This window comes from Manacus candei, unplaced genomic scaffold (genome assembly GCF_025592945.1).
Source record: "Manacus candei isolate 608988 ecotype Guabito, Panama unplaced genomic scaffold, ASM2559294v1 h1tg000023l, whole genome shotgun sequence".
In the NCBI taxonomy this organism is placed as follows: domain Eukaryota; kingdom Metazoa; phylum Chordata; class Aves; order Passeriformes; family Pipridae; genus Manacus; species Manacus candei.
The window spans coordinates 20,499,080-20,511,668 of record NW_026138071.1 but is presented as its reverse complement, the minus strand read 5'-3'; the positions used below and the strand labels follow the sequence as shown (position 1 = coordinate 20,511,668).

Here is a 12,589-nt window from a genome sequence, read left to right as displayed (position 1 = left end):
GAACAGTCCTGACACCAAGGAACACAGCTTTTCTTCACAGACACACTCACCTTTACCTCAGAACAACCTGTTCTTTCTCCCACAACTTACTTGAAAACTTCACTAGAGATTCTTTAAGAGTTGTCTATTTGTAACAGCATTTTATCACAACAGCAGATAACAGGAAAAATAATTCTTCTCTATTGTCTTAAACAGGTTTCTTTTGAATTCCGTTCACTTCTACACTCAAAACTTGCTACACTGTTTTTTGATGAAGTGGTAAAGCAGATGGTTGCTGCCTTTGAAAGAAGAGCATCCAAACTCCATGGCCCAGAAACCAGCATACCTCGGGAGCTGATGCTCCATGAAGTTCATCAGACGTAAAGGGACAACTGTAACCACCTCAGTTATAACCTTGTTTGTACACTTCATTTGTTCTAAGTGCCATGCTCCACCTTTGGGGCATCTATTTCTTATCTGGGCTGTGTGTTAAGATTTTATACTATACCAAACACACCTGCTCAGCCAGACCTGTATAGAAAGTTCAGAAGCTGCAATCAAGTGCAACTTAAAGCCTTATCAGTAACAGACAACCGGCAGCTCCCGTAACCCAACATATCTCAGGCTGCCGTTAACGTGCCACACGGCTCCTGTAATCACGGTCCAAGTTCTGCCTTATCCAAGCTCATGATTTTTCTTCTAGCACTGTAACATATTAACTCAAGTTTAAGTTATTAGTAGTGTGACTGTAATTTAACAGCATCAACTCAGCCAGCTCTGGCCAAGCCAAGGGGAACCGACACTCTGGCTTCACAGAGAATGGAACGCTTTGCCAGGCACCGAGTGGTGGGTGCTTTCAATCCAGGTGAATGGCAAAGGTGAGTTGGGAATCTCTGGCTGCTTCTGAACGGACCTGCAAGTGCTATAGAGCACCCTCAACTGTCAGAAACCAAATGCAGGGGATACACATAAGGAGTACTGTAATCTGAGGGCAGCAGTCTCAGCTACAGCCAGGGGTTCCCAGTGGATCTGTCTGGGCTCCAGACACCGATCACTTTGTAGGACATTTGGCAGGCTGAGCTTGCCCCCCCCTACTCCTGCACCCTTAAAGTTGCACTTCAGTTAGTTACTCATCTAATGCAAACAGTTCCCACACTGTAAAACAAGGAAGTGTTACCTCTTTGAGAGCAAGGGACCACAGTACTGTCCTCCCTGGAAGAAGGGAACAAGATGTCCTCTGCTCCCTGCAGCCAAGCACACCCACAGCCAGCTGTCATTAAAAAGCATACAAGAGCACTAAAACCCTTAGTTCTTAGGGGTTTTTCATTACTACACTACCATTTTATTATCAGCCCATTACGATAGCACCACCTGTCCTGATTAAATCCACATTCAGTACTTCTGTCCCTGCCATAATTATTCTTTCCAGTCTCTGAAGAAACACAGGTGAATAGGTTTGAATAGATTTTAAATCCTCACTGTGTGCTGCCTTACATTACCCAATTTCCTTGCTGAAATTAGGTGAAGCTCTAGGTGAGGTGCTGAAGCTGCTCCTTTCTCCAAAGTGTCTGTAACCCACGTGGTTACTACAGGACAGCACGTTATGTAACATAGGAAGGTATGTTTCAGAATAAAGACAGCCCTCAAATAGTTTCAGATCGTTTACTTTTCCAGAAAGAGGAGTTGGCATGTCACATGTCCCCTCTGTGAAGGACAGTTATTAAGGGCAGGAAGCTGAGGAAAGTGACAGCTGGATTGAGGTCAGTTTTACAGCACTGAGAAATTGTACAGCAATTTCGTTTGTTGAGGCAATCAGAGATGAGCATACAGAAGTTTGGGAACACCATTGTCCTGCAGTTTGGAAGGCAGACGACTTTACACATCACAGGTATTAGCTTTGTCAGGTCAAAGAACCCAGTAAGTGGCAAAGCAACATTTCTAATGGTAAAACAGCATCTAGCGCAAAATAACTAAATTCTGCAACCCATTACCAGAAAGGAAGACAAGACTGGAAGGCTTAAAGTGAGGAGGTAACCATATATTACATCTGATCAAAGGAACTGGTTAAACCCTCCCCAAACCCTTTCTTAGGCAAGACTTACCTGTTTGATACCCTCAGGGCACTTCCCTTCCTCTGAACTGTGAAAGGTGCACTGGGCCTGTTCAAGCACATGAAACAACCAGCATAGACAGGGCAAAATAAAGCCAGTGCACGTGCCTTGTTTTCAGAGCATTGTTTAATATTTCAAAGAACTGTAGTGCAGTTCAGCTTAGGTATTTCTTACCAAAATTAAAGTCACTTGCATTTCTCAGAAACATTCTAGACAAAGGAATGTTTCTCAGTGTGAAATGCCCTGTCATTTTTTCAAGCATTAAGTGTCTATTTCTAGTAAATCCTAGAGGCAGGCTGTCCAGGCTCTCCCATAACTATGGCAGATGAAAAAGGTGATACATTTTTGTAACTTTTGAGCAGTTTATTACATAAAGGTCACATAACTCTATTTGCCTACTTTGTACACAATTGTCTAGTCTCACGCACAGTGGCTTCCAAGTTCTTCCTAGTACTGGCAAGCACCAAGAAATTCTGTAATAAAATATCAAGTGCCTTAATTAAGTTCAAATCAGGACCTCGGTAGATGGATCTTGCACCCAGTTATCAGGAATGTACAAATGTCTTTATTCAAAAAATACAAAATAAATTATCTGTAGGCATGGACAATGACTGTAAACAATTACACGTGTGTTAAATGAAATCCAGTAACTGATGGTTACAGTGATTTTTCAACACCAGCCTCACTTCAGTCACTATCCACCCTCTGACACTGATAGCTCAAGTTTTTAAAGTCAGAACTGTCAGTCTTCAACAGCACAGCTCATGATGCATCCCTACCCCAGGAATTAGAACATGCCACCTCCCATTCCTCCGCCCATGCCACCCATTCCTCCCATTGCCGTCTCCTTCTCTTCTTTGGGAACCTCAGTCACCACTGCTTCTGCTGTTGATAGGAGAGACGCGACACCGGCGGCGTCCATCAGAGCAGTTCTCACCACCTAAAACAGGGGAGAAATAACTTAATGCCTGCTGGCTGTCACAGGAGCCGGGAGGAGAAGAAGCTGAGAATTAAGACCTTTAGGTTACCTTTGTTGGGTCTATGATTCCTTTTTCTACCATATTTACAAAGTCCCCAAGCATTGCATCATAGCCAACTTCTGACGGGCTCTGCAGGATTTTCTCAACTATCAATGATCCTTCGACACCAGCATTCTTTGCAATAGTCATTGCTGGGATTTTCAGTGTTCTCTTGATTATGTCAATCCCTGCAAGAAAAAGGGTGGTCAGAGCTATGTTTTGCATACACTGCTCCCACTGCCAAGGCCTGCCTGCACGAGCTGCTGGAGATCAATACAGAGAACACTCTGAGCAAAAACATAATCTATTTGTATCAGTTCCAGGAGGAAAGGTTCTCTGCTACTTGACATTTGTCAACAAATGAAACCTTTGCAGGATATTCACACACATTTTAGTTTTACTACATTTTGAAGAAGTCAGGAGTACTCATTATGTGTAACATGGCACAAAGCCTTTTTCCATTTGATTTGCCACACAATCTCTTAAGCATTATTAGATTTTTCATCTCTCTGCAATGGCTGGGAACAGTCAGCTCTCAACTTTAACCATTTGCCACTCTCTGCAGGGGGCACTGCTGCTTTAGTGTTACTGGGTCTTTCACAGTCAAGTCAGGCACTCAGTGAAACCTCCCTCTCCCTGAAAAGCAGAGACCACCATACCAAGGGGGCGTGAGGTTCCTGAGATCAAGTAACTAAAAACTCACTGGAAGCAACCTGCATTTCATCTGAGAAAGCCTCAAGTCAGGACAAAGGCTACTCGCAACACTTCCACACACATTCCAGTAACTTCCTCACCAATTTTCTGATCCTCGTTGGCTGGGGTTAAGGCATCCAACGCTGGAATGCAGCGGAGCAGCGCGCAGCCCCCTCCCGGGACGATGCCCTCCTCCACGGCAGCGCGGGTCGCGTTCAGGGCGTCAGTGACTCTGTCCTTCTTCTCGTTCACTTCGACGTCGCTCGTGCCGCCCACCTACAAGCAGCAAGGCACACGTCAAGGCCCACACGAGGAGCCCGGGTGGGAGAGCACTGCTGGCTAAACACTGCTGCCCCCAAACTAAACAACCAAGAGCACTGACAAGTGCCAAAAAGCCAATCCAGCCTCTCCCGTGCTGGCAGCCTTCTGTACCTCAGCAGTCAAGAAACCTAAACACAGTTTTAGTTCATTATTATCTCTTAATACCTTCAATACTGCTACTCCATCAGAGAGTTTGGCCAATCGCTCATTGAGCTTCTCCTTTTCATATTCACTGGTGGTGACTTCAAGCTGCTCGATAATTTCTTGAATGCGCTTCTCAATCTGAGCCTTTTCACCCTTCCCCTTCAGAAGCATCGTGTCATCTTTGGTCACAATGACCTCTCCCACTTTACCGAAGTCGTGAGGCTGAATATCTTCCACATTTAGGCTCAAACCCTCTTCTCCAAACACCTGAAAGAAATTATGTGAAAAGCTGGAATTCACAGGTTCCCCATACATCAATTTTTTTACAACACATACAACTAATGGTGCAAAATAATCACACTACTGCAGTTGAACAACACTCTTCCCTTCTCCTTAAAGGAGTCCAGGCACGCAGGTACCTCACAAACTGACTCATGGAATGGAAAATGAGCAGCTTCTCACTCGCACCTGACTCATGTAGCTCACTGATTCAAAGTGCCTGGGAAGTAAAGTAGTGTTACACAGTCCTCACAGAACATCCTGAGTTGGAAGGGCCCCACAAGGATCACCCAAGTCCAACTCCTGGCCTTGAACAGGACAAACCCACGAATTACACCATTACAGAGCACTGTCCAAACACTTCTTGAACTGTGGTGCTGTGACCACATCTCTGGGAGCTTGTTCCAGTGCCCAACCACCCTCTGGGTGAAGAACCTCTTCCTAATATCCAACCCAAACCTCCCCTGACACAGTTTCATGGCGTTTCCTCAGGTCCTGTCACCGGTCACCTCAGTGTATTTTGAGAAGTTAAAAATACTGGCACTTCACAGACTTTAAAACAGTTTGCTGGCTTGTTACTTTGTGCTGCAGTTAGCTTAAACATGAAGTTTTATTTCAATAGCCTCCTTTGTGTCCCAGTATGATGTCATGATTTTGAAGTATGTGTAACAAAAAGGCACATAAAGGGACATTAATCAGTGCACCAAGTATATGCAAAGTTTAGAGCTAAGAAAACCATTCAGTCAATTCTACACATTTTCAGTTATTATATTTGCCACATTTGAGTTCAGGCAATTGTGAGACAATCAGTCTTATAAGGCAGCAAGAAAGCTTTGCTATATTTCTAAGATACTGTCTTGGAGTTCCTCCTTCCCTTTAACAGTCTAAATCCTGCAAGGAAATCACGTGTGATTTCAGTCAGTTACAAGGTTGGCCAGGGCTGTATTACACAGCAATTTTCAGTGTCTACATTTTAAAAAAACAGGAAGATTCTAATATTAGAGTTACTGTTACATTTTTGAAAGACAGAACACAGCCTGCAGCCCATAAAATACAAGCAAAGGACCTAAAAATACACATTAATTTTCCTCCTTAAATATCATTAACGTTTCTTAGAGCAAAAACCTACTTAAAACATCATTACTTACAGCACCACCGGTAGCAATTGCCATATCCTTAAGCTGGTTTTTCCTGTTGTCACCAAAACCTGGTGCTTTTACAGCAACAACCTGAAGGCCAACCTTCAGCCTGAAGAGAAAAATTCAGAGAACAACATTCCAAATGTGTTCAGAAAACGAGTCTAATTACTAAATCCAATTATTTCAGTACAGCTCCACCAATCAAGCAAACAAGACACCTTCATGAACTGAGCTGATTTTGCCCAAAATAGTAGTTAAGACACAACTGAGTTTCTGTCTGAGTTGACACAAAGTATGGTGATGTCCAAAGCTGCTGTTTCTTTGGCACAGACAAGAGAACAAACAGCACTACACCACAGAAATATTAAACACGCTCTCTTGTATGTACTCCTTTAAAAGGATGGAAATAATAAAAAAAACCAGTATTTGTCTAAAAGAATGGATTTTAAGCCTCACCTGTTCAAGACTAGAGTGCTGAGAGCTTCTCCATCAACATCTTCAGCAATAATGACTAAAGGTTTCCTGTTAGCATTGGCGATTTCAAGAGCTGGAACTATGGACTGTACACTAGAAATTTTCTTTTCACTGATTAAAACATAAGCATCCTGGAATTCACATTTCTGCCCTGCAGAAACAGCACACATTATCTAAACAATTCCATTACAAAAACACCAAGCATTCTTTAAACTTCAACAGCTATGTTGGAGCAACAGCTGCACTTTTTAAACTGCATTAAAAAATGAGACAAATTCTTTTCTCCAAGACCTCACTTTCAGTCCTGCATTGTTCTTGCAGGTCCAGCCTGATGTTGATCATTCTCTTTGTGCAGAGAGGAAAGCGAACCCCCAAAACTCCAAGCTTTTACCAAGTTAAAATTTCCTGATGGGAAAGGACCCCCTGCCCTATTTTCTGTGGCACAAGCATAAGGGACTGTAAAGTATAATTATAATTATTTGCAATTTACAAGAGCCACTGTAAAGTATATGACATGGGTTATTGGTAACTCACCTTTGGTTGTATTAATAAAATATGGAGAGATGTAGCCTCTGTCAAATTTCATACCCTCAATGATTTCCAATTCATCATTTAGAGTTTTTCCATCCTGTTTAGATGCAACAAAGTCCACATTAAAAGATCCCTTCTTTGTTACCAAAAGCACAAGTATAACTTTAGCATACTATGCACAACAGAAGGACAGCCTCTGAACCACACACCAGTTTTCATGTGCTTCCTTTCCAAATAAAAGGAACGATGTTCAAACCCTGATCTAAGAGAGATGGGGAGGAATTATAGTGGGAGACCATGTGAGCAGCAGCAGCTACATTCCATGAGACAAAACACAGCCCTAACTGGAGAAAAGACAGTCACCTTGCCCTTAGTCTGCATGTTGGCCAGTTCTTACCTTGACAGTGATCACACCCTTTCGTCCAACTTTCTTCATTGCATCAGAGATTATATTGCCAATTTCCTGATCTCCATTTGCTGATATCGTGGCAACCTGAAACAGTAAAGCATTTAATTTCATTTCACAACACAAGTAATTTGTTTCCCACTATAAGGAAAACCAGGATAACCATTTTCAATTAACATGTGACAAGACATGGCAGCTGACTGTAGCACACCCACCCCAGGACCCAAGATCTCTGTTGGAAGGGCTCACAGCTCTTGGAGAGCTCCAGCACAAGGCCAGATTCCCTGCACTGGACTCACACACAGACCACCTGAATCTGCAGCCAGAGGGAGGTACAACCCACAGAGACCAACACACCCGGTGCCCAAAACCCAGCTGGGCACCCACCTCAACCTGAATGATCTGCCACATCCTCCAAACTCTGCCTTCACCTCCCATCCACAAACACAGCTTTGCTCTCATCAATTCCTCCCAAGTACACAAATTTATGTTTTCAAGCCCCACTTAGGAATGAAACTTGAAGGTGAAAAAAACAACCTAATTCTGAAGCAACTTCCAGCAGTGTAATTGAAGGCAGAATACTGGACATGTTAAAATAGGAACAAGAAAGCATAACCATGAAGATCACTCATCAAAACATAACTTCAACCCTCATGTTTAAAGAAAAATACCCAGGTGTCACATGCACACAACCCAACTCCACTAAACCTAACTGCCCAAAACTTTTTTCTGAACAGCTGTGTAAACTTGGGTTATGTTTCATTGAGTTTTTTTTCTAACCTGTGCAATTTCTTCTGGAGTTGTAACAGGTTTAGACAGCTTCTTCAGTTCACCTATAATAGCATCGACTGCAAGCATCACCCCTAAACATGGAGAAAATACTTGTGAGTGAACAAAACAAGGTATACAGCACAGAAAAAAACCAAACCACCCACCCACCTACCCCACTGAACAGGTTTCATTACAAAAAAAAAGTCCACACTGCAAAAATGCATCAAGTTTGCATGTCCAAAACCCAATAGTTCTAGTTCTATGTTGCCTTTTGTGTATCTGGTGACCTTTTTTGGAATTGGTGCGAGATATTTTGTCATGACTGAAATTTGTCACAAATTGCCTTCCACGGCAGCAGTAAATGCAGAAATAGGAGTTTACCTATGACAAGTAAGTTAACTGCATATAAAATAATAAAAAAATGACTAGAAAAATGAAGGATTGTTCAGAGTCAGCAAGGTAATAGAAACAAGTATGTTCTCTAAGCATCATTTTTCATATAAAGGCTCTTCATATATGTGGCCCTCTTCAAAAAGAAGGCAACTTATTCATAAAGTCAAATTCAGGATATGAAAAATAGATGACTGTGATTAAACATTAAAAACAAGGGAAAAAAATTACCCCTCCTAATTTCTACTGGGTTAGCTCCTTTGCTGATCTTCTCAAAGCCTTCCTTGGCAATAGCACGTGCGAGTACCGTGGCAGTAGTGGTACCATCTCCTGCTTCTTCATTCGTGTTGTTGGCAACATCTTGAACTAACTTGGCTCCAATATTTTTGTATTTGTCTTTCAAGTCAATTGCCTTTGCTACTGTCACGCCATCTTTTGTCACTTTGGGGCTTCCCCAGCTTTGTTCAATAATAACTGTTCTTCCCTAGGGTGACAAAGAACAAGTATTAAACCAAAGCCAACCCACAGCACGTTACTCTTAAGAGCTCAGCTGAAGATGAAGATCCTTTTGAACAGCCACAGCTGAACACCTTGCACAGAGCCTTCAGCTGGGACTTTTCAGCAAACACTACCAAGGTTCTCCACAACTGGAAAAATGGCTCCAAGGTTTCATGCTTTCACAGAATGAGGCTTCATTCCTAAGCCACAATGCTTAATACCACAGTCTGCAACTAAAGACAGACTGGCCTTACAGACAAAAATAACTGAAGAGATTCCCTCTAACACTAATATTTTACCCGAAAATTAAATATACAGCAACACAAAGAACTAAACTTGCAAAATTTCTATTAAACCACAATAAAAAGTCTTTGTGATTGAGAAAAGTAATACAAGGATCAATTTGCTGCATGTGCTAGAAAGAAAAAAAAGTAGAGACTTGCAAACCTCACTGGTGACCAGCAAAGAAAATTGAGAATACTTAACAAATTTGTCTTAATGTGTTACATTAATTTCTCAAACACTGCAAGTTACCAAGCCTTTCTTCTCTTAGCTCACATTCAGATCCAACTGAAAAGCTGGACTATTGTACCCAACATACACGGACACAGTTAACAGGGGAAACTGTGAACCACCCAGGGAATGCAGGGCAAATGCACCTGCACAAGAAGACTGCTTGTTCCCAGATGAATTCAACAGCTTGAACAGCTGCCCCAAACAATCACGTTCCAGTTTTAGCTGGAGGGAGCAGAAACACAAGGAGCCTCCTCTGCTCCACTGCTGCCCTGAAACTCCTGAGCTATCCTGACAGCTGGAGCTGTTGGAAGAGGGAAGGGAGAGCACCCAGCTCTGCTGCTCCCAGTGGACCCTGCACAAGTGCTCTCACCCCGCACAAGTGCTCTCACCCTGTCTGTCAGGTCCAGCTCAGGGCTGACCACTCTGGCTCCTGCCATGGCTGCTCGAGCCCCAGTGTGGCTCCAGCTCCACCCGGAGCTGGGATCACGTGCCAAGCCAGCCCAGGACTCCCCTGCAGCGCCTACTGTGCTCCTGCACAGAGCCCAGCACATCTGCCTCAGCCACTGAGCTGACTCGGGCTGCCTGCCAGACACGGGCTGCTCCCCAAGTACAGCCACCCCTCGGAGCTACAGAGGAAAGGTTACGCCTCAGTTACTCAGGCTGAACTTGGGGAACAGCTTACGTAAATTTACCTCTGTGACATAAAAAAGCTATGCCAAATAATTCATACCCTGGCTGCTTACCACTGTTTTATTTGACCTGCACTTTCAAATCTAAAAGTGGTTCAAGAATAAGAAAACTCTTCTCTGGTGGATCCTGCTACTAGGAAGTTCTTCATGTAGTCTCTCTAGTTTTGCCTAATTTTATTCTATATTTTGCTACAAACCAAATATTTGGTTTGCAGCTTTGAGAGGAATGGCACAACAAAACCTATTTCTCTCCAATCACGTGAAAGGACAAAATTTATGTTCCTGAAGCAGGGAACACCACCAGTAAACACACGTGCACTTGGAATACTCCTGCATGTTGAGAAGCTGAGCTCTCACATAAACTGGTTCTGTTGAACACTTTGGAGCATTATCAAAAGACTGTGTGAGACCACAAACCACATTCCTTAAAATGCAGAACAGTACCTAAAGGAAGTCTCCTCACCAGATTGATATTTATTAAAAACACTAAAAGCACAGTCAGGCATTGCTGTACAATCCCCAGATTTCTACAAATACATAGAGAACAGCAGAAAAAGTGAGAACACTGGAACAAAAACCCATAAGGTTACACAAAGTTGCATCAGCAGCTGCCCTTAAGCCAATGCACTCACAAAGTAGCAGAATCAAAAAAAACAGAAGTTGAATTAACTAACCACACTTAAACTTCGTTTGTTTAGGGAAAACAGACACAGCTTGCTGACATCACGTTCCTTAACCTCCATCTGCTCATCTTATGGCATTTTTGCCTTTGAATAAACCTAACAGAACACTAAAAACATACAGAAAATACATGAATTACATTACAGAGGCAGAACAGCCTTGAGAAGAACTACCATGCACATGTACTACATGGAACAGACATTCACACAAGCCCAAAGAAAATCAGTGTCTCTTCCTTAAAAACAAAGCTCATTTCAAGCTTTACTGCACATTGCATGACTATGCAGGATACCAGAGCCAGTTTCTCAAGAGACCTAGAACTCACAGGACAGAATATAGTGTAACATGAAGGAATGCCACCGCCACGGCATTTCACTGAAGCTGGTAACATTTACCAGCCAACTGAACACTCAACACTACACTATGGATGTGTTTCTCACCCCATTAATACTAAAAAAACCCCCTGATTAACAACTGTAATTTGTAAAAACAACCCATCTGCCCCCAAGAAACAGAAAACTCCACATGCTGATTAACCCACCCCACAACACAGACAGTTACATTATCTACTGCGTTGTTACAAGCTATCAACTGAGGTAGTAACACATTATGCACATCACCGTAACCTTCAAACCACTACACTGCACCTTTCACAGTAATCCGAGTGATTTTAATTTGCTACCATGAAAAGCACGTGCACTATTGTGAGGCTTCAGGTGACAAACATGGGAATTCAGCTGCCTGCAGCTTTCGGCAGCCTGTCCATACCCCTCACCCTTTGCACTGCGGTTCTGCAGATGCAATCATGCAGCTCCACTTAGGGAAAGCTAACAAACTTTTATGCTATGGTGTTTTCAACCAGGTCAGTGTTAAGTCTCCGATTACCTTTGGCCCCATGGTGACAGCTACAGCGTCTGCTAGAAGATCTACTCCTTGTAGCATCAGAGCTCTGGCGTCTGCTCCGAACTTCACATCTTTTGCATAGGCTCGTGTTAGATGGGGGGCGAGTGCTCTGGACACTGGTCTGATCTGACCGAGTACTGTAGATAAACGGAGCATGTCTGAAAGATTAAAACAAATGCAGAGAAAAAAAATCAGCAGGATGGCTTCTCACAGCTGCTTCTACAGTAAAAGAAGGGAAATGGATTTAGGAAGTAAAGCCGGTGATCCTGATGAGCCTTTAGTTTTTCGGCTGGCTGGAACCGAGACACAGAAGCAGCTGCAGCGAACAAGGCTTCGATCCCCGCTCCCCACGGCGAGGTTCGCGCTGCAGCAGCTCCCCCGTGCGCGGCCTCCGCGCTCCTCCCGCGGGCCCTCCCGGCGGCGGGGCAGGACACGGCGAGGGCAGCGCGGGGCCCCCGCAGCTCCGAGTGCCCAGCGCGGCGGTGCCGGGGGTGCCCGGGAAGGCTCCCGCGCCCGCCGCCACCCCCCAAGGGCACAGAGGTGAGGGCCGGGCCGCCCCGGGCCCGCCAGGCCCCCACGCCGGCCCGGGCCCCGCGGGCACGTGGCCGCTGCTGCAGGACACGCGCAGCAAGGTCAGCGCCACCCGCCCCCCCCGGGCCCGCCACCGGCACGCGGGGGCTGTGGGCCACACTCCCGCCGCCCGGGCACGGCGACCCCGCGGCCGCCCCCCGCCTCCGCCGCCCGGGCCCGGCCGCTCCCTCCGTGGAGCCCCCGCGGTCACCGCGGCCGCGCGGGAACAGCCGCCGCGTTCCCCCGGGCAGGGCAGGGCAGGGCCACGCCGGGCCGGGCCGGGCGCGCGCCTCCGGCCTTGTCAGGCGCTCACCTGCGGCAGCGCGGGGGCAGCTCCGCGGCTCTGCGGGCTCGGGGCACGTCAGGCGCGGCGGCGGCGGCGGGCGGCGCTCGGCACTCACCGCCTCGGCCCCGCCCCCCGCCACCGCCAGCCCATGTGCGGCCCCGGCCGCCCGGCCCCGGAACCAGCATGGCC

General features: G+C 45.3%; 2 protein-coding genes and 1 long non-coding RNA gene across 4 annotated transcripts in view; 1 reads left to right on the top strand and 2 right to left on the bottom strand.

Moving 5' to 3' along the window:
- Positions 1-586, bottom strand: part of LOC127471239 (uncharacterized) — a 2,506-nt gene extending 1,920 nt beyond the window's left edge. The window contains exon 1 of the long non-coding RNA XR_007904600.1: positions 497-586. This is a non-coding gene — a long non-coding RNA (uncharacterized LOC127471239). The remainder of the gene's footprint in view (positions 1-496) is intronic.
- COQ10B (coenzyme Q10B) overlaps positions 1-2,736 on the top strand; it is a 19,066-nt gene extending 16,330 nt beyond the window's left edge. For both annotated transcript variants that reach the window (XM_051787985.1, XM_051787984.1), the window contains exon 5: positions 196-2,736. In XM_051787985.1, coding sequence (XP_051643945.1) covers positions 196-363 — 168 coding nt within the window. In that variant the 3' untranslated portion in view covers positions 364-2,736. The remainder of the gene's footprint in view (positions 1-195) is intronic.
- On the bottom strand, positions 1,628-12,589 carry HSPD1 (heat shock protein family D (Hsp60) member 1). Its single transcript, XM_051787970.1, has 12 exons — positions 12,428-12,589; positions 11,527-11,702; positions 8,489-8,741; positions 7,877-7,959; positions 7,088-7,183; positions 6,694-6,787; positions 6,142-6,310; positions 5,695-5,794; positions 4,289-4,534; positions 3,904-4,078; positions 3,119-3,297; positions 1,628-3,030 (listed from the first exon to the last, which is right to left on the bottom strand). The coding sequence occupies exons 2-12, from the start codon at positions 11,698-11,700 to the stop codon at positions 2,878-2,880; spliced, it is 1,722 nt and encodes a 573-aa protein (XP_051643930.1). The 5' UTR covers positions 11,701-11,702; positions 12,428-12,589; the 3' UTR covers positions 1,628-2,877.

Coding starts and splice junctions, on each gene's coding strand:
- HSPD1 (XM_051787970.1), bottom strand. CDS start 11,700: ATGCTCCGTTTATCTACAGTACTCGGTCAGATCAGACCAGTGTCCAGA. Junction 7,960..8,488: donor CCCAGTAGAAATTAGGAGGG/GTAATTTTTTTC, acceptor CTCCATGTTTAG/GGGTGATGCTTGCAGTCGAT. Junction 4,079..4,288: donor ATGGAGTAGCAGTATTGAAG/GTATTAAGAGAT, acceptor TGCTGCTTGTAG/GTGGGCGGCACGAGCGACGT.